General features: G+C 47.4%; 2 protein-coding genes across 2 annotated transcripts in view; one reads left to right on the top strand and one right to left on the bottom strand.

Annotated features, from left to right (window-relative positions):
• LOC115288682 overlaps window positions 1-12645 on the top strand; it is a 15103-nt gene extending 2458 nt beyond the window's left edge. The window contains exons 5-7 of the mRNA XM_029936150.1: window positions 9892-10063; window positions 10253-10375; window positions 12543-12645. Coding sequence (XP_029792010.1) covers window positions 9892-10063; window positions 10253-10375; window positions 12543-12609 — 362 coding nt within the window. The 3' untranslated portion in view covers window positions 12610-12645. The remainder of the gene's footprint in view (window positions 1-9891; window positions 10064-10252; window positions 10376-12542) is intronic.
• Window positions 1-21846, bottom strand: part of HDLBP (high density lipoprotein binding protein) — a 66377-nt gene that overhangs the window by 35913 nt on the left and 8618 nt on the right. The gene's annotated exons all lie outside the window — the stretch shown is intronic.

Raw genomic sequence — 21846 nt, 5'->3', positions numbered from 1 at the left:
CGCATTTACAACCCCCCACTCTGTGCTAACCAAACTCCATGCAAACACTGCCCGGCCCCAAAGTTCGGAGAGCAAACTTTCCTTACCTCTCACTCCCGAGTGGTTCAGCTGCTCGTACCCCTCCCTCCACAAATATCCCTACTCTATTCACTGGCAATCAGTTAAATCCCCTTCAATCAACCAGGTAAGCAGGGGTGTGCCTACTATGTGCACAACCCTAGATCCAGCAGGAGAGAAGATCCCTACCCTCAGGCGAATTCCACCCGTCAGGTTTGCATTCCTCGCATAGTGAGAACTGCTGGTGATTTTTTAAATCAAGGGTACAGGTCTCCCACAGGAACGCCTATCAGTGTGTATCTCTGATGGGAGTGTCACGAGTAGAATCCTGAGTGAATTATGGAAGGGCACCGCAGGCACCTGGGGCCACACAGGGCAAGAAGCAGTGGGGGACACACGAGGGACAGTCAGCACAGCCTGTGTTGCTTGGGTTTGGAGGATGACTGAGTTTCGACTGGCAGAAGGTATGACCAGATGTGCTTTTTTAGTGAAATGCAGTCAAAGTATGTGGTTGGGGGGCTGGGCTACTGCAGTTGTCTGAAGATGACACCAGCTTTCCATGATGGTTGGCAATGGTACATGAACTAGGTGGCCAAATTTGGAAGGTAGCACCAAGAAGGTCCTCATTGAGCACGAGAGCAGCTAAGAATGGCAGGGAGGTTCTTGGCTGCCCTCAGCAAGATGAGCCTGAAGGAGATGAGCCTGAAGGAAGACTGGAATGGAGAAGGGGAGTGGGCTGCAAAGCCTCACAAGGGGGATGTGATGTGTGAAATGCTCACTGGCTGGTCAAGTGGGCAACTGTACATACAAGCTGAAGGCGAGGGGAGAGGCCCCGCCCAGCCAGCAGGGGCCTTCAGACCTCACTGGGGGGAGAGGAACCCAAGAAGGCAGACACAAATCCACCACTGCCAAAGCAGTCCCTGAAGTCCCTAGGATAGGACTTGGACAGGGGCCATGCGTTAGACTTGGGAGAACCTCTTTACGCACCAAGGAACTCTGCAGCACCCCTCACTATGTGATCAATGTCTGTAAGGTCGGCCTTCTGTCCACCCTGGCCAGCCAGCAGCTCAGACAAGTGTGCTGTGTAGTTGTTTTGTTTTGAAGTCACAGGACTCTGGGTGGGGGTGGGATAAAGAGGGAAGGTGGAGGGACTCTCAGCAGCTGGTAGGTCCACTGTCAAGGAACTTCCAGTGAAGCCTGGACGTCACCACAGACACAAGCTCACACAGTAGCTGGTGCATGGAAGGCCTTGAAAGAGGTTAAAAACCATACAGTTAACAAAAAAAATTACATAATCCAATGTTGAATTTGTGCTACAAACCATCCCAGGGTGCTTCTCTGCTGATAAAAATTTTTTTTTTCTTAATTAACATTTATTCATTTTTTAGAGACAGAGTGAGAGCAGGGGAGGAGCAAAGAGAGAGAGGGAGACACCGAATCCAAAGCAGGCACCAGGCTCTGAGCTGTCAGCATAGACCCTGATGCAGGCTCGAACTTACTGACCGTGGTGTGAGATCATGACCTGAGTTGAAGTCTGATGCTTAACCAACTGAACCACCCAGGCACCCCTCTGCTGAAATTATGACCAGCTTTTCTTTCCAGGAAGCTTCAGTGTATTGAACCTAACAGTTTGTAAAGGCAAATTCGGAGAGGGCTGGATCCTGCTAAAATCACACCGGATAATGTGTGAGCCCCCTATGGCTACATCAAGAAGTGAAAATTAGTCTGTGACATCTGGGTTTTCAGCCTCAAGGGGACATGGGAGAAGATGTGGGCCAGCTCAAGGTAAAAAACCCAGAACTCCACCTTCCCACCCACTTAAGAGCCATGATCCCCAAAAGGACTACTAACTCTAAGCAAGAGGTAGGCCCTTGAGGGGGATAGAAAACAAGCCCCCCAGCACACCAGCACAGGTCCTTTCCCGTGGGCGTGTGCAGGAGGTGGGAACCCCTACTGAGCAGCAGCAACCACTGACTAACACTCTAAATAAAGGCTTAGGGCTCAAATCTTTGTAACCCTATTCTTCCAAGACACCCTTGTCCAAACCTAGAAATCAGCAAATCAGAGAGCAATCTCATTCAGCAGAAAAACCTCATACCAGGCGACCAACGATGTCCCCAAGTCTACCTACACTGCAGAGGGGCTCTAAGTCCAAAATTCAAAAAGAATGAAGACTGAAATTGGACTGGACTCAAGAACTTCAGATGACAGAACTATCAGATTGAGACTGTAAAAACAATCCTGATGTGATTAAAGATGTAAGACACAGGTAGTTTAAAAAAAAAAAAATCAAGGGGTGCCTGGGTGGCTCAGTCAGTTGAGCGTCTGGCTTCGGCTCAGGTCATGATCTCGCATTCATGGGTTCGAGCCCCATGTCAGGCTCTGTGCTGGCAGCTCAAGAGCCTGGAGCCTGTCTTCAGATTCTATGTCTTCATCTCTATCTGACCCTCCCCTGCTCACACTGTCTCTCTCTCTCTCTCAAATAAAAAAAACATTAAAAAAAATTTTTTAATCAATAGAATATATGAAAGGGGTTAAGAACTATAGATAAGAGAATAAGAAAGTCCAACATATGTCTAATACAAGTTCTGAAAGAACAATTATAAAGAACAGAACAGTACTGAAAAAATAGAGAAAATTCTAAAATGCAAAGATACCCACCCAACCCCATGTAAGAGACAAAACAGGTAGCTAGCAGGTCATTTAAACTAATCCACACTGGAACACTACAGTGAAACCCCAGACCACCAAAGACAAGAGTAGAACCAATAAGCAACTAGTACCAAGACAGGTTATCTACACAGGAACGCCACGGAAGCGCACACTGCCCACCAGGGGACAATGAAGTAAGACCTGGAAACTGCTGAAGGAGGTACCTTCATCTCATTTCAGGACAAGAGTAAAAGTGACACATGCAGGCGAAGAGAAAGACATTCCTGTTAGTGGATAACCTGCTAGAGTAACTATTTGAGGACGCCCTCTAGCAAGAAGACTGTGAAAGCCAGAGAACTCTGCAGGAGGGATACTGGGAAAGAAACCAGTGACCTAGACGAAGGGAAACAAGTGCTGACCATACACTAGTAACAATACAACATGGAAAAAATTAAAATAAAAATTCAATTAAAATTGTAAGCAGCAATAAGATATGAGGTAAAAGGAGCAAACTAAAGTTGCTTTATTTCAGGATCATTATTTGAGAAGAGGTTAGAGATTCTAATTTTAACCCTTGTTGAATAAATGATACAAACTTAAAGACAATCTAGTGAAAGCAGTTTTTAACTTTCAAACCAAAAAACAGACTCTCATTCAAACAGAAGTTATTGGCAATGTTCTAGATCTTGAATTAGGTGCTCTGTACAGGGGCAGTCATACAATATACATGATTACTTACCAGTTACATACTTTGTATTAGTGTTATTAACTAAAAGAGAAGTGAAAAGAAAACAGAATAGAAGCAGGAGAAGGAAATGACAAGCAGTGAAAAAGCTAGACCAACGAAGCACCAACTATGACGGAAGAAATGAGTCCAAATGTGGTACAAATCTAATGAGTGCAAAACCCAGCGATCAGTGACGTAAGTGACCTAAGCTGTGGGGACCCAGAGGCCGAGTGCAGGATGGACGGGCACTCCAAGCAAACTCGAACTGATCAAACCGGAGGCATATTAATTTCAGATAAAACAGACAGGGGATAAGAAGCCTTATGAAGGTCAAGAATAAAAAATCCCAATCAATTCTGATTATACACATATCTAAAAACACAGCTACAAAATACATACAGAAGTAGGAAGGTTACGAGAGGCTGAGGTATCGAGAATTAGAGAGGAAGGCAGACTCATTGTTTTGGTAACACAGATTATGAAGATTAAAACTTTACAGATAATTAAAACAATGTAGTTAATAAACCTACTTTATTGGAAGAAAAGGGAGTGTAAGCTTTTGCCCAGTTACTAGAAATAACACGTTCTTTTCAGTCGTATGCAGAAGTTTCAGTTTTATAAAAATCAGCAGCAGCTAAGGCAAAACAAAAAACAAACGGCAAGGAATTAACAGTGTGACCAGCATTCTCTGACTACAACAGAATCAATAGAACTCAGCCTAAAATTTTAAGAAGCTTGGAAATTTAAAAGCTTGCTTCTGCATAACTCATGGGTCAAAGAAGAAACCTGAAAATATCCAGAACTGAACAAGAAGGGGTTATACCCCCGAACCTGTGGAAGGCAGCCCGCGAGCCGTGAGCCACCATGCTAGTGAAGAGGAAAAAGTAAAAATTTAATCATGCTCTCCTGAAATTAGAAGAATAGAATAAATCTAAAGAACGTTGAAAGAAATACAGTTAAGAAATTAATGAAACAAAAGACATACACTAGAGAGAATAAATACAACTTCCAGCTGAGTCTTAAAAAAAGGCCAGGCCAAAAAAAAAAAAAAAAAAGATCGAGTATGTTAGAAATGCAAAGTCTACATGACCAGTTCTCGCCAACTTTCAAAGCAACAAATACACAGACGTCAACAGAGACAGGCGCAGGGGCCCCTGTGAGGAAGCCCGGAGCGGTCCTCCCCGCTCGCTCACTCACGCAGCCAGCAGACTCGAACATCTCCCAGACGAGGCTAGCAAGAGAAAAGAACGTATGAATTTTGTCGACTTAAATAATCTAGCAAACTGACCTAGAACGTCAAAACAAATAATATATAATGATAATGTCTATTTTATTCCAATAATGCAAAGTGCTGCGATATCAAAAAGACCAAGTAATTAATCGTCTTACTACACCAGGGCAAGAAGGATTTTATCACCTCAAAACATTCCAATAAAGAATCGGATAGAACTTGCCCCTTCCTGATAAACAGGACGCATACGGGGGCGCTCCCCCAACCAGATGCCAGTTCTGGTGTCGACCGGAAGCCCTCATTCTAAGCCTCCACTTCGGGATCATGAAGACGACAGGCTGAAACGGAGTGCTGTCTCTGTGTGAATCCAAGAAAAAGAAAACCTGTGCGAACCGGACACCACCCTCTACAGCGTTCACAGGCAGTACGACTAAGATCCAGGAGGACCTGTGGACACGCTGTGAGAACTGAAAGTTTTCGAGAAACAAGATCAGTGCACAAAATCAATTATGTTCCAGAACACCAGCACCAAACATCAGAAATAAATCTAGTAAGAAAATAATAGAATTTACAATGTTCTAAAAACCTTTGTCAAAAAGACAGAAAAGACCTAACTAAATGGAGAAATGCCACATTTACCTATATAGGAAGAAGACTCAGTCATGCCACCCGCCCCTAAGCAGACTGGAAATGCAGCGCGAATGCAACTTGTGCCTTGAAAGGGGTGTGCTGTGTGCGCCTGTGCAGTCCTGCAGCCAGACTATATGCAACTTTTATTTAGACAACAGTATTTCTACATACCGTTTCTATAATACTGTATTTCAGTATATAATTTTAAAAACATTTACATATGCAATTACATTTATGCAACAAATCGTACACAAAAGATCAAAGGCCATGAACAGCCAATTACAGCTCAGAGATTTTACAGCTACAGTACTTCAGACAGTGCAGCGCTGGTGCAGGGACAGGCAGAGAGAACAATGACACGGACAAGAGGCGCCGAGCCAGCCAGCTTAGCAGACAGCTGTCACTTTTAGCAGATGGCCTTGTGGGTGAACTGACAATTGATGCCCCCGGGAAGACGGGTTATCCAGATGAGGAAGAAGTGTAGGTCCTTACTTTACACCACTCACAAGGCCAGCTAAGGCCAAAGATGCAAATACCACAAGACACAGCCCTACTCTTAGCCGTCTACTCGCGGACAAAAGCTCCCCCCACCCCCCGAGCGCACTGCTAGCAGCAGCCGACGGCTGATGAACAGACTGAGGTGTATAACGCAGACTTACCCTCCTTGCTTTCACTAATTACCTGACAGGACTCACTAAGGTGGGGCCCTGCTGATCGGGGTGAGGAAGAATGGGGGCCCAGGGGACATCTCTGAGGCTGTGGGTGGGAGCCGCTCAGCTCTGATGACTTGTTCAGAGGCCCCGCGGCGCTGTAAGAAGTGGGCACGGAGGGATGGAGTGTTCAGCGCAGCCGCTCTCCCGTGCTGAGTGCGGAAGCTGGGCCAGGGCAAAGGAGAGGATGTTCTCATCCCTCTCGATAGCTGACATATACTAAAAAGACTCTTTTACGATGAAGCTTATTTATGCTTGGCTATAAACTGCAGCGTCAAGTTGACTGGTAGCATATTCTCATAACACATCAAAACTAGGTTCCTTTCTTTGGCTCAGAAAGAATATTTATTACAAGAAGTACATTCAACTTGGCAGCCTTGTTTCCCTAATAAATAAAGTAATCCAAGTTCAGATGACAGAGAAACGCATCGCCACAGTCCATGGTTTCCACTGCACCCCTTCGTTCTCTCCCCACTAGCTGCATCAGTGTCCTTTCTTTTCGGGAAGTGACAGAGCGGGTGACAATTGTCTTCACTGACACTGTTACTAGATTGCATGTATTTCTCTTTAACCTAAGTTTTAACTAAGTCATTAGGAGTAGCCACAGTGAGAACAGACTGTATAAAAGAACATCAGGCTTGGTGGCAGGACGGAAGTTCAGAATCTTGCTCAGATCCTATTTGGGTCACCTTGACAAGCTGTTTAGGCTCTCAAGGTTTACAAGTTTCCTGTTTATAAACCTTTGAGTCCTTTGTAAGTTGTTAAAAAGATCAAGGAAGATAAACTGCCCTACAGTAGCCGCCTCACTGTATGGGAATATTAGCATTTAATTCCACTAAATGAAATCAACTAATTTATGAATGCTGAAACAATCAGCATTCTTTTTAAGTTTATTTACTTTTTTTTTGACAGAGGAAGCGTGCACATGCAGGCAAGGGACAGAGAAAGAGGGAAAGAGAGAGTCCTGTGCCCAGTGTGGAGCCCTATGCAGGGCTCGATCTCACAACTCTGAGATCATAACCTGAGCCAAAATTAAGAGCTGGACACTCAACCTCCTGAGCCACCCAGGCGCCCCACCAGCATACCTTTATACAGCTGAATAAAGAACAGCATTTATTTAGAGTCTAATTTAAGAACATATATCAGATGAGCACACCTTATAACTCCTAAGAAAGCGGACAGGATGGGGACACCTAGGTGGCTCAGGCAGTTAGGACTCCCGACTTTGGCTCAGGTCACGGTCTCACATTTTGGGAAACCAAGCACCACGCCAGGCTCTGCGCTAACAGCACAGAGCCTGCTTGGAATTTTCTCTCAACCCCTTTCTCTGCCTCTCCCCTGCTCGCAGACACTCTTGCACTCTCTCTCTCTCAAAACAAACATTTTTAAAAAATCAGATGAGACAAATATTAGGTTCAAAAGAGTAAGTTAATGGATTTCCATAAAATTAAATGAAAACTACTTTTCCGAGCCATGCCGGCCAGCATACACTGGGCACACGTGGCTACAACACTTGAGATGCGGCTGCTTCACACTGTAAGTGACCTACGCCTCAAATACACTCCGAACTCGTAAGACTTCACATGAAAACGTGTAATACACTTTACTGATGGTGTTGGATCGGTTACAGGAAAAAACAATGTTTCGGATTGGGCTAAACAAAATATATTCTTGACTTAATTCTAGTTGTTTATTTTTTGCCTTTTTAAGGTGGATAATAGAAAGTTCTAAATTCTACATGAAACTCTTATTTGAATAACAGTGCTATCAAGTTGGCTCTCCAAACCAAAGCAGAAACGTAATCTGAGAAAAAGTGTTTTCTTGTTTATAAACTTTTCAAAGAAAAGTCCCAAGTCAATTTACTACAAATTTCTTGCCTAAAATAGATAAATTTAGATGAGGGGAAGGGACACGAGATGGGCACTGTGTGGGTCACGTCTGCTGCCGCGAGCACCCTAGGGTGTGTGGCACAGGAAGCGACCTCAAGAGTTTCTGGGCCAAGTTTAGTTCACAGTATCTCTTCCAAGGACCCAAAAACCCATTAATCACCCAAAAATAAATAAATAAACAAAAGAGCCAAAGATACAAACATCTTTTACAGAAATGCAGATATTCGATTTGCACAAAAGAAAATGCAAGTTCAAAGTGGGAAGAGATTCTACATGACGCCTCACAGTTTGGCAAAAATGCAGTTTTATGAGTGTCAGAAGAGGTACAGGAACACTGGTGTGGCTGGAGGAGTAACTGATATGATCTCTTTGGAGAAGAATTTGAGTTATATGTTGTATCCTAACTTAAAATATGAATATTCTTTGATGCCGCAATTCCTACTTCTTAGAATTTCTCCCACATGTGCTCATGTACATGCTGAAAAACAAATGGACTTTAGCATTTCCGTGGGAGCAAAACACTGCACATTGGTGTTCTTTCTATTAGCAAGGGGCTGGGTGCACAGATGATGGCAGGGCCCCAAGGCTCCTGACTGACCTGCTGAAGGACCCAAGCCCCCACCCGCCAGAAGACCGGCCCAGTCGCCAGGCACAGATGGCCTCCAGCCACCCTAAGGTTCGGCTCCCTCCCAAACCCATTTACGCCAGCCCCGCTTGTTAACGGGTGGAACCACGTAGTTTACAAATAATACAGGGGCGCCTGGGTGGCTCAGTCGGTTAAGTCTCCGACTTCGGCTCAGGTCAGATCTCACGTTCGTGGGTTCGAGCCCCGCGTCAGGCTCTGTGCTGACAGCTACCTCAGAGCCTGGAGCCTGCTTCCGGTTCTGTCTCCTTCTCTCTCTGCCCCTCCCCCTCTCATGCTCTGTCTCTCTCTCTCAAAAAAAAAAAAAAAAAAACAACCAAATAATACAAAATAAGGAAGGAAGATTGAAATGGTTCTACGAATATTCAGCTCATCACACTGAAATTCTCAATGAGGGCAGGTGGCTTTAAAAAAAAATTATGGTGGTTAGGTGAACAATTCTTAAAAACCTCAAGGAATCTGACACTCTAATCGTGCTGTCTTGAGCCACTTAAAAGAAACCGAGGCTGACTGTCCTAGATAACACGTTTGGTTTGTGTAGAAAGAGTAGGCACAATCCAGTCAGCAGACCCTCAGACGCTAGGTTGCAGCCCTGTACCAAATGATGGGGGAATGGGGTGCGCCTGGGTGGCTCAGTCAGTTAAGCATCTTTCTGACTTAACTTCATCTCAGGCCATGATCTCAGTCTGTGAGCTCAAGCCCCACGTTGGGCTCTGCGCTGACAGCTGCAGAGCCTGCTTGGGACTGTCTCCCCTTTCTCTGCCCCTCCCCCACGGGCTGTCTGTCTGTCTGTCTCTCTCAACTAAATACACATTTAAAAAAAGACTGGTGGATGAGTAAGTGTCCTTGTCTCAACTATGTCACCAGTGCCCAAGTCCAGTCAGGAGGAAGCAGCCGCCCTGCGCCACACCAGGCTGCGGCCCGCAGTGTTAGAGCCGGAGCCCAGCCCATGTGTGCACAGAATGCCCCCGAGCCACTTCCAGGACGGCCCAGCCACGGGGGGGGGGGGGGGGGGGGGGGGGGGGGGGGGGGGGGGGGGGGGGGGGGGGGGGGGGGAGCAGGGGGCACAGAGCAGGCGCCGGACACACCAGGATCAGAGCTGGACGGAGGAGGGGGGTTACCCAACAACGGTGTATTGTAAAAGGTTTGGAAATTATGAGTGGACACATGCTAAGTGCTCATGTGAATTACTGAGGAGAGGCCTAGTTCTGTATTAGATGATGCTCCTTACTTTTCCCACAAAGACACTTCCATTTGGAGAGGGAAATAAGAGGTATTATTAAGTGGCAATAGCTACCACAAATCAGTGAAAGGCAGAGTCACCTGAATTATTTTCTTTGCTGTTTTATTAGACTGTGGCATCAGCAAGAAATCTGAAGTCGGACTTTCTTGTTGGTCACTTCCTGGTGAGGGACCGCTGACCGCACAAAGAGGCGGCCTCACACGAACTCGTCAAAGCCCCTGGGAACTGTGGGATACCCAAGACTGTCCTTGTGTATTTGAAGAGCAGGACAGAAGGAAGGGGTGAGTTCACCCAGCTCCCAGCACACAGAGCCGGGACAAGTGAGGGACAGGGAGAGACCGCAGAGACACGTCCTGTGAGCAGACAGGAAGACGAGAGGGGGCGGGCTCACTGGGCCCGCCTGCGGTGACGGCTTCTTCAGACCCCTCTCTGGGCCGCCTCCACGTCTAAAACTCTTTGTTTCGTTACAGGAACCGACTACTTCCAGGTGGAAATCCATCCTGTGACCCAAGGGTCATCTGTGTCTCTGAACGCCATGGTAACAGGTTTCAGAGCGGCGACGGACTGGGGGCCACTGCAAGTCCCACCTCAAGGTGATGGCGGCTCTGGGATGAGGGCAGGAAGGGCAGGATGGGGGTGGCCTGCCTGCGGAGGAGGGCTCTGGCAGTACCCCCCTCAGTCCTACAATTAAAAAAAATTCTTTTGATCTTCTGCCTATGTATCCCATTGAAACTATAAGAAACAATATAATTACAATTTGACCAAAGGCAAGGATTCATACTTGAGAGATGTTTTTTCTTCCTACAATCTGCATAGAAAAAGACAATGAGCCACGCTCATGAAACATCATGCTAGAATAGAGAAACCAAGTTAGCTGGAGCCGTGGGTAGAAATACCTGGGAACTGGGACGAGTCCTATCCACATGGAAATGTAATGCTTCTCTCCAAAGAAACAATATCAGAAAAATCAAGTCTTTGGAGACTCTCCTCTTTAGGGTTTTAAGCCCTGGTGGACACTCAGTGTGGACATGTCACACCTCTTCACTCGGCCTGTTTCCTCATTGGTCAAATGAGGAGATGGGACTCCATGACCTCTTGCAGTGCTGTCTGAGTCTGCTCCAGGGGCAAACCGCACTTTTAGATTTAGAGAACACTCCCGGGTTAGCTGTCGCCCTAAAGAACTCAACACCGAGGTGCAGCAAGACAAGGCCGCCACACAGACCAGAGCCGACGGTCTTCCTCTGCCCCGCGTCAGACCGCTGACAGCCCGGACTCAGTGCAGGCCACCACGCTGTCAGAGCCTCTGGGCAGCAGGAACTGAGGCGTGTCACCTGTCGAGAAAGAACGGTATGCCGGGCGGGAACAAACTACCGATCCCACTACTAGAAAACCAGCACCAACCAAGGAGGGCCGTGGGGTGAGGACACAGGGAGGAAGGAGCAGCAGCAGGAGGGCACACGCCAGCACTAGAGAACCCGGAGGCCAACTACACACAGACACTCGCAGCTATCTGGAATGGACGCTACCTACTGTGTGCAGGAGGGTTACACAGAAGGGCAGCAAAGTCTGGGAAGAACCAAGACTTCCATTAAGGAGGCGGCTGGCAGACAAAGCACGTCGCATCGGGCCATGAAACGACGTGCAGCGTAAAAGGCAAGGGAGAGGGTTCCGCACCTGAGTGTGCGCGGCGTCCAGGGTACACGGTTAATAAAGGCGATAGAGGACAGCAGGCAGGAATCGAGGAGCTGCCTTCCTCTAGAATCAGAAGTACTGTGTCTACACACGCGCCTGACACCCACACACTGAGTATGTACTTATCTGTTTACCTTTTCAAAAAGAGAGGATGGAAGGAAACAGTGTTCATAGAAGGGAGGGGAAAGGGAGAGAGGCCAAATTCATCTGACTGTCGCACGATTCACAGGTGTTTCACTCGTAGAAAGGAGAAGAAGAACTCTAGCAACAAAGAGTGGCCTCCTTGACACTGGTTATAAGGACGCGGTGTTAGTCTTAACGCAGGTCCTCCTCTCTCTTAGACTTGCCACAGCTTGCATGTCTTGAATTCCAATTCTGTTATTCTCCAATAAAATCCATTTTTGCCGGTAAAACAACTTACTGCTTTATTTTCATGATTAACAACACAGTGGCAGCGAGCAGCCCTACCAGCCCATGGACCGCGCATCTAAACACCACTCGCCACCAACAGGAACGGGGCTCCTCAGAAAAATCTCAGGGCGGGAACAGAATAAGGATGAGGCGGGGCGCCTTGCTGTGGCAGAAAGGAAGCACTTACAGACTAACAGGGTCACATCCAAAGAACACAGAGCCAACTTGGGGAATAATATGAGATTCAAAACATGGCTTGAATGGGTTGACACACAATTATATACGTATCCGGAGGTTTACGAGACCAGAAGAAAGAAGCCGCCAGAACGCTGTCACCTCGGAGGTTGCCAGTCCCGGGGTGTTCTAAACCATGAGAAAGGCGGGAAGGACTGTACTACAGAGTAATCAGAACTGGGATGCGAAACCTTCTTTACGGGAGAATGCCAACTGATAAATGCAGAAATAGACAAATCTTCATTTTGCACTTGCCAATTATAGGCTAAATTACTGTCCCCCAAGACACCCGGCTCTTCACTCCTGAAGCCTGTGAATGTCACAGATGAACTAGGTTACGGCCGAGATGGGGGACCTAGAGCTGCACAGGGGGCCTAGGTTAGTCACAAGTGTCCTTAAACTGTAACAAACTCTCTCCTCCAGCCTGCAGGAGACCCCGCCAGCACCTGACTTACCCCAGCAAGACGGACTTGAGCCAGGTCCGTGGTAACTGCAGCAGCAGAAGGAAACCAAAACAGCAATGAAATAATGGACACAAGCAAAATGGGGATGAAACCCATCAGATCCCTGGTTGATAAAGAATGTAAGGGAATCAGCCTGTTGACAGTGTCCACTGGTCAATTTTAACACCACAAACCACAGATGTATGCCTCCTGGTATAATGCGATATGGTACACAGCACAATCTAGGGTATATTCTTGACGCCTGTCCTCCCTCCCACGCCATACACCCTGGGGTGGGGGTGGGGGGATCAAACCCGAAACAAATTAAGCATCTAGACATTGCTACCAGCTTCTAGGCAATAGGAGGATCATGGAGACACACCACATACCACAACACAATCAACAAATCCAGAATGCGGGAAATTCCACAGCCCAAATGGTCCTGTTGCTTTCATAAATAAATGGTATTTTTAAAAAAGAAGAAAATTCTTATATATATTAAAATAGACAAAAGAGGCATCAACAAAATGCAGTGTGGAGAGACCTTCTTTGTGTTTTAGTGGGTTTTGATTCAAACCAACCTAATATGACATCTGAAGAAAACCAAACACAGAATAGATATTGGATGATATTAATAAGGTAGTTAATTCTGTCAGGTATGATTTCTTTAAGCACTCTTCTACTAAAGATACATGCCAAAGTATTCACAAGTAACACAAAACCTGAGGTTTGCTCTAAAACAAAATACTGAAGGGGCACCTGGAGGGGCTCAGATCATAATCTCACACTTCATGAGTTCAAGCCCCACGTCGGGCTCTGTGCTGACAGCTCAGAGCCTGGGGCCTGCTTCAGATTCTGTGTCTCCCTCTCTCTCTGCCCCTCCCCCACTTGAATTTTCTCTCTCTCTCAAATAAACTTTTAAAAAAAGATGCTGCCAAAGCTGTACTCAGAGGGTGAATCAAACATACAAGTTTTATTACAAGGAAAAATGAAGATAAATGAGCTAAGTATTCAAGTCAAATGGAAAGAGAAAATCAAAGGAAGTAGGAAAAAACCAAACAAAATTAGAATTACTGAGACAGAAAACAAAAACAAAACCTGGCTGACCCGATCAATCAAAACCAAAATCAGTCTCTCTGAAAATAGCAATTAAAGAGCAAATAACTCCCGCTAGTCTTACAGAAAAGAACGCACAGAGAATACAAGCTCACGATACAGTACTATCCTTGCTTGGTTTTGAAATAAGAACCGTGGGGCGCCTGGGTGGCTCAGTCGGTTAGGTATCCGGCTTCGGCTCAGGTCATGATCTCACAGTTCGTGGGTTCGAGCCCCACATCGGGCTCAGTGCTGACAGCTAGCTCAGAGCCTGAAGCTGCTTCACATTCTGTGTCTCCCTCTCTCTCTGACCCTCCCCTGCTCACACTGTCTCTCCCTGTCTTTCAAAAATAAATAAAAAAACATAAAAAAAAATTTGAAATAAGAACCGTTACAAATGGCAGTAATTATATCTTCTGGTAGCTCCCAAGGAAGTAAGAGCTTCTTTGCCCCATGGGGCCCCAACAAATTTATTTTTGTATCTCACTGGCATTAATTGGGTTCTAAGCCCACCACGGGACCAATAACTGTAGTCAAGGGACCAAGGGGATGGGATGTGTCTATTCGCCATGGCCAATCAGGGTCCGCCCATACAGCTGGGCCCTTTCATCCAAAACACACAGTTTGTACATGGTGAAAAGGGAGGCCCCCAGAGGCAAATCAAGGCACCGTTTGCTTCCCCAATCAATGAGTGGGTGCTGCCGAGAAAGATATTCTTAACTACAAACCAGTTTACTAACACAAAAAGTCCAACAAAACCCCAAACGAGTGAATCCAGCACTCAGCTTATAGAATAAGACACCATGACTAAGTAGGGTCTGTTCTAGGGAGACAGTTAAGGATTCAATATCCAGAAGTGTATGCTTCTCAAATTCATACTGCAAAAGAGACCAGATAGATAATATTATATATCTGACTGAGGATCATTTAAAACATGCCCAAAAGAATGAGGAAATTCAGTGTCTGTTCCTTGCTCCCTATTGAACACAAGCGATAGAAGGAAATGGCTATAGGAAGAGTATTTCTGAGAGGTAAAATATATCATGTTTAGTGTGAAGCTAAAAGTATCCAAATGGCAAGGATGTCTACTGTTGTTAGACTGTAAAACATGCGACCTAAGGAGACATAATTAAGCAAAGAGACAAACGTCACTATTTGCAGATGACCATCCTGTCTAGAAGTCCCCTCTATTATAATGAAAAGCTAGGAAACCTGAAGGAAAGCTTAGTACCTCAGCCATACAAAGCACACACAAGTACACACACGACATACTCTGAAGGCCCATATTGTGGAGGGGATACCAGGTCTCAGTTCAAGAGACTTCTCACAAAGACGTCTGTCCCCTCCCAGCTCACTCACACCGCAAGCAGATGCCCGGTAACATCTGTGGTACGCTGAAAGTGTCCAGCCAGGAGCACCAGCTCCTAATATGTGGGACGTAAATGTTACCTTATTTGGAGAAAACAGTCTTTTCAGATTAAGTTAAGGATCTTGAGGAGGCTGCCCAGGACTGTCTGAGCAGACACTAAATGCCCCTCCCTGTATGCGCCCTTATAGAAGAGCAGCAGAGAGACCCCTCACAGAGAGCTGTAAGAGACGGAGGCAGAAACCGGAGCGATGTGACCACAAGCCCCGGCGCGTAGACACGGCCACCAGAAACCACAGGAGGCAGAAAGCGGCTTCTCCCCTAGAGCCCGCAGGCGCCCCGCCAGATTTCTCGCCTCCAGAACCGTGAGAGAGTAAATTTGTGTTGTCTGAAGCTAAGTTTATGGTAATTTATTAGGGCAGCCTAATCCCAGGAGCTTTCTTTTTTTTAATGTAAAAAAAATTTCCCAAATCCACCTAAAATCTGCCTAGATTATTTGGCCTCAAAATCAAAGTTGAGATTCACCTAAGACTAGCAAAACACACGACAAAGCAATAGTAACTAGTACTTGGTATTGGTCAAGAAAAAGGAAAAAGTATGAGTAAAACAGACCCATGAGCACTACGCGTTTCCCATCTGACACAGGGTCCTCTCGGATTAGTGAGGAAGGAGAGCAACAGACAGAAGTGGGCCAGTAACAAATTCCCACTTTGGAAAAATACAAAAATTGATCTCTTATCTCACACTATACACCAAAATAAATTCCAGCTGCATTTGAGATCTGAAAGTAAAAAATCAAGCCTGAGGGAGATAAAAGACTGAAAAGAAAAACCAGTGATTTGGGGTTGCAAAAGTCTACTGAGGATACAGACTAGACACCGTCGAGGAAGATATGGACTCATCTGACCCTCGCAAGAGGTTAAGAATTTTATATAGCGAAGTGAGGGTACAAACACGAGTTCTTCTCCGCCTGGCAAACATCTCAGCAGCTAGGACACCCGACCACACAGCTCACGGACAAGTAACACCAACTGCACGTAAACACGAACGGATGTCGATCTGCACTCAGCCTTCCTTTAGGAGACCAATAAAGAGGAACAAAAGTGTGCAAATTTTGGGGGGTGCCTGGTGGCTCACTCAGTTGAGCATCCGACTCTTGATCTCAGCTGAGGTCTTGATCTCAGGGTCATGAGTTCAAGGCCCCTGTTGGGCTCCACACTAGCCATGAAGCCCACTTTAAAAAAAAAAGTGGTGCAAGTTTAGAAATAGTGAGAAAAACCAGGCTCCTCCAAGGCTGAGCATGTGTAAAACTAGAAGGCAATTTAGAAACACCATGAAGAGACGTACACACAATCCAACTCAGCAGTCATACTTCCAAGGAGTCCTTCTCCAGAGGCACCGGCAGAACGCAGAAGGCACAGGTCTAACACGTGTAAGGAAACTCACAGAAGCACCGTCAAACGCCATGAACTAGGAAGAACATGAGTGTGCGTCGGTGAGCAAGCGGCACCTATCCGGGGCCGTGCCCAAACCACACAGCAGGTGCGTGGCCTCAAACAAGGAAATGATGGCTCAGGTAAAGGCCTGGACAGGGCAAGACAGAGTGCACAGGCCTTTATTTTTAAAAATCAGGCTCTGGGCTTCCATGTACGAGGGTGTCCACATCACTGGTGTTTTCAGGGCCCAGGGGAAGTAGGAGGCCACGCCCGTGGGGTGGGAATGTTACAGAGGCCGAGTGCGGTGCGGTGAGGACGCCAGAAGACATCGGTGCAGGAGACCGGAAACACTGGAGTGGCTGCTCAAACAAGCAAGCGCATTAAAGGGGTACTGGCCTCAAGGAATAGCATTGCTGGGAAAGACAGCTACCACTTTCAAAGGGAGAAACTGGAACAAACAGCAACATGCCCGATTGGAGTTAGAAGTACTGGAATGAACTCGTGTGTTTCAAAAGAGAGAAAAACTCATGTTTTGCAGTTGAGAGATAAAAGTAGACATGACTGTTATAAACACACGTGTGCACACATGTACCTGCGGATACGTGTGTGTGGACGCGCGCCCTGCAGCTCTATCCACTGAGAGGGCCTGGGTCGGTAACGCCACCCGGTGCCCAGACTCTGCTTCTCTTGGCACCACGTGCCTAAGGCGGCCTCTGTGAAGAGAAAGGCTGAGTCCAGGTCTGGGCAGGGAAGGCGCACAGAGCGCAGAGTGTGTGGCTGTACCGGAAGCCATGGGGACGCTTCAGAAGGACATGGGAGCTGGCTCTAAGGGGACACAATCTGGTCACTAGGAACATTAGAGGAAGTAACGATGATAAAGGCTGATAATGCAAATAAAAATGGGCAATGGCTACCCTATATTGACAGATACATGACCAAAATGAAGATGTGACAGGTACAAATGTTTAGCTTCACAAGTACCTCCCCACCATATACCTACTAATGACACAGACTCCACAATGGAGAACCTGGCAGACGCCACCTTAATCTGCGATCAAAGTGAGCATCACTGGTAATGGGACAAAGGGAATTTGTGCACCATCTGACAGAATGCAAAGAAAACCCAGAATTCCTTCTGTGCTATTCCAGCCAAAAATGCAAAGCCTGAATCTAATAAAAAATCACATTGAGGGACATTCTACAAAGTGTCTCTGCTCATTAAATGGCAAGACTAAGAAAGCCAAGATGAGATAGAATGTGCCAGTTTGTAGGGTTTTTGTTTTTTTTTTAAACTTGTTGAATTGAGAGAGAGAGAGAGAGAGCGCGCGAGCGAGCGAGCAGGTGAAGGGCAGGTGGGGAGAGAATCTCAAGAAGGCCCTGTACTGTTAGCTCCGATGTGGGTTTGATCCCGCAAACCATGAGATCATGACCTGAGCCGAAGTCAAGGGTCAGGCGCGTAACTGACTGAGCCCCCCAGGCGCCCATTAAACATTTGTTTCACGACTACACAGACCCAACAATGAAATGTTACTTGTGACTGTTACTTGTGCTTCTGAATGGATTCTTCCAGTGAAATGTGAAGATAGCAAAGCATTCTTGTTAACATCCTGATTTTGGTGGCTGTACTGTGGTTAAGGAGAGGTTCTTGTTCACGGGAAACACCCCAGAATATCCAAGGGTGATGAGGATTCCTGTGCCCAACTTACCCTCAAATGGTTACAAAAAAATGTTTTTGTTCCAGTCTTACAACTCCTCTGTAAGATAGGCAGAACAATTAAATGGAGAATAGTACCACTTAAAACAATTTTTTAAATTTAATTGAATTTTTTGAGAGTGGAGAGAGCATGCTTCAGGGCCTTGCGGGGTACAGGCAGAGAGAGGAAGAGAATCCCACGCAGGCTCCACCCCGACCCTGAGAGAATGATCTGAGCCAAAATCAGGAGTCAGACACTTCAGAGCCACTCAGGTGCACCTAGAACTACTTTTTAATCTGAAAATAAATAATAAATAAATGACTTGTTTTCTAAATAAACAAATGACACTGATCGTTCATACTGAAAGCTGGTTACATGTGTAATTTGTCAGCCTCGGTGCGTGTCTCACTCACCTTCTGTGGAGCACAACAAAGCTTTACTCCATCTTACTGACGTCCGGTATGCATCTTCGCGAAGTTCATAAACACAGATTTTCAAACCACCACAAAGTGTCAAGGAAGCGGAGACCTGGACAGACCTGGACAGCTGCTCATCCCGAATGACAGCAAGGTCAGCATGGGCCCCACCCCAGCCCCCGACGGAGGCAGGAGCCCCTCGGTGCTCCTCAGGCTTTTCGGACACCACAGCCACAAGGGAGAAGCACAGAACGCCGCATCTGAGCTTGCACTGGGAACCCCAGCCACAGACCCAGAGATGACAGCAGACGGGGCAAGCCGCCTCATGTGAAAGGAGCCCTGCCCCCAGCTGAGTGAGGAGGGACACCACGTCATTCAGCAATGGCTTAAGAGAGAGGACACCACACACACACACACACACACACACACACACACACACGCCCCTACCACTTCAGGACAGGGTGAGGACATAAGACAGATAAAACGTACACTTTGGAATTAAAATTTTTTTACCAAGGGGCACCTGGGCAGCTCAGTCAGTTAAGCATCAGACTCTCGATTTCAGCTTGGGTCATGATCTCAGTTTGTGAGTTCGAGCCCCATGTTGGGCTCTGCGCTGTCAGCATAGAGCCTGCTTGGGATTCTCTCTTCATCCCTCCCCCACTTGCACATGCTCATTCTCAAAATAAATAAATATGAAAAAAATTTTTCATAAACATTCTCACCAAGTAAGAGTGAACCAGACTACAGCCTTCAATAAAGCCACGTGCCCAAATAACAGCAGACAATCGCTACGCAAGTCAACTTTGGTGACACCGGATAGAAGGGAAAGACCCGCAGATCCCCAGAGTCCTTCCCAGGCCATTTTCTCCTTGAGGACTTAGTCCCACTACTACCAGCACAACCTGAAACCAACAAGCCTGCGTTTGAAAGGAACGGCGGGGCGGGAGGCTCCCTCGCAGTCTGCAGCCCGGGAGCGCCACGCCCGCAACCCCAGCCACCCAAGGACAAGGGCAGGGCCGACCAACAAAGGCCACAGGGCTTTCATGGGTCAGAGCAATACCATCTTTTGCTCTCTGCCCAATCTTTCTGAAACGAATCCCACTTACAGATCTCATGGGGACACGGTGACCATCTCCAGCACCAATATAAACCACGGAGGGCCCCGAAAGCCCGGAGCCTGGTGGGCCGCCGTGGCCACAGCTGGCTTGTCTGTGTGTCCCCGGCGCCACTGCGTTGAGCTCTGGGAGCCACGGGGCCCTGGGCACAGGCAGCCAGGCTGCGGTGCTGAGCTCACTGGCTGGCAACAAAGGCAACACAGAACTTTGGTCTCAGGGGCTGGCAAGTCAGCTCCGAGCATAAGCAAGCGTATCAAAATAGAAGCCTTGTTTCAAAAGAAAAAATTGTACTCTTCAAATTGATCTCACATACACTGCTTTAAGCTGGTCCTTCAGGGCCACCAGGCTCGTCTTCTCCTTACCAGAAAAAGTCAGAATAGTGCATCTGCTTCAGCAGCTCCGTTTGAAAGGTAGTTCTAAATGAGCCAAGTATTCATAAAATTAGAGAGCACCTCACATAAGAGCGGAGAGCAGCCCGGAGCTGAACTTGTCCTCGCCTGATGTCTGACGTCCGGGGTCAGCACACTCTCTCCCTCAGGAAAAACACACAGACAAAAGTGAGCGTGAAGTCCCACTCAGATGCGCTCCAGCACCTTCCTGAAGTTATGGGCACCATCGATAACTCGGCTCACAATGGTCAGAACCGTACAGCAGAAAGGTGGAAAGGTTTACACAGGGCTATGTTTTCCTCTTATTATTTTTTTAAATTATAACATTAAAGAAAGAGTTAAAGGACAAAAGTTTTCAAGGCCATGTAACAAGGAACCAGAAGCCACACATTTTATACCGAAGAAGCCCGGAGAAGCAGAAACACTTCTCAGCAAGTCACTCACCTCAACCAAGTCTTAAAAACAGCAAAAGAAATGCCAAATACATGACCCACTTTCCAAAATGATTTCTTCTAACTCTACACGTCTGTTGTTTTCTCCTTTCCCTCCCACCTTTACTTGTTCTGGGAGCTCTGGTCCTTTCGGGTTTGAGGGTGTTTTCTCCAGCCTCGCCACTTCCCCCAAGGCTGCTTGTGGAGGCCGGCTCTCTCCAGAGCCTCCGGATGCAAACCTCCTGGGGGCTGGGCACGGTTGCCATGCAGGCAGCTGCCCCCACGGCACCTGCACGCAGGCTGCCCCCGCTCCCGGGAACCTCACGCACCCAGAGGCTTGCAGGGTGCCTCAGAAGCAGGGATGAGAGGAACCCACAGTGCCCTCCTCCTCCAGTCCCATTTACTGAACTGCAGCCACACAGGCCTGGTGACACAAAGGCCTGACACACCACACCTCTGGCAAGTTCCCACGGCAGAACCTCCCTTGAAGGACAAAACTGTTTCCACAATACTTTCTGCGGCAAATGATAATACTTGCTAAAGGCACCAGGCTCAAGTTATCTCCCCTCTCCAGAAAGAAACCGAAAGTAGCACTGGTCCAGCCTGCACTGTATCTAGAAGCTTTAAGCACTGCTATCATCAACCTTGCTGCTGGGAAGACAGTATCCTGCTCCTGAGTAGAGAGAGCGAGCAGAGCAGTGTCACAGGGTCCCCTCTCCCCCGACCCAGCAACGCCAAGAATTACTGCTCTGCTTCATAAATGAGGTGGCCAGCCCCATGCACACGCCTAAGGTCGGATGCCCGAAGGTTCGCACAAGGGAATGAACGCTGAGAACGGGAGTCTAGAAGACGAGCTCAAGGGACCACTCCCCGCCAGAACACGAGGCCGGGCAGCTGGCCGCGAACCGCGCTGCTGTGCTACTGCGGAGAAGCACGCGCTCTCAGTGCCCTTGGATCACAGCGGCCTGTTAACCCGAGCACATCCAAACCTCAGGAAAAAGCTGCTCCACGGTCAGCCGAGGCCACGAATTCAACACGGTGGGACCTGGCCTTCGGACTGGCTTACTGCTCTGCCCAACACATCCCAGAGTCCAGAGGCTGTTCCGGATTCAGCAGCCCATCGTAATTCACCAGAAGCTACTAAAAGACAAGTGTTCAGCACACTCCATTCTAGGACTCAACGCTGCGCCGCTGGTTCGCTCCCTCGAGGCACGCTCGGACTGCCTGCCGTGACCACGTCACTCCGCTGTGCTACAGGGAGCCCAAGCAAGCAAGCCTACCGATGGCTTCTCCTGAAATGCAGATGGGGACGTGGCTGGGAAAACCGAAAGGACTTACT

Source organism: Suricata suricatta, chromosome 3 (genome assembly GCF_006229205.1).
Source record: "Suricata suricatta isolate VVHF042 chromosome 3, meerkat_22Aug2017_6uvM2_HiC, whole genome shotgun sequence".
Taxonomy (NCBI): Eukaryota; Metazoa; Chordata; class Mammalia; order Carnivora; family Herpestidae; genus Suricata; species Suricata suricatta.
This window is presented reverse-complemented; position numbering and strand designations above follow the sequence as displayed.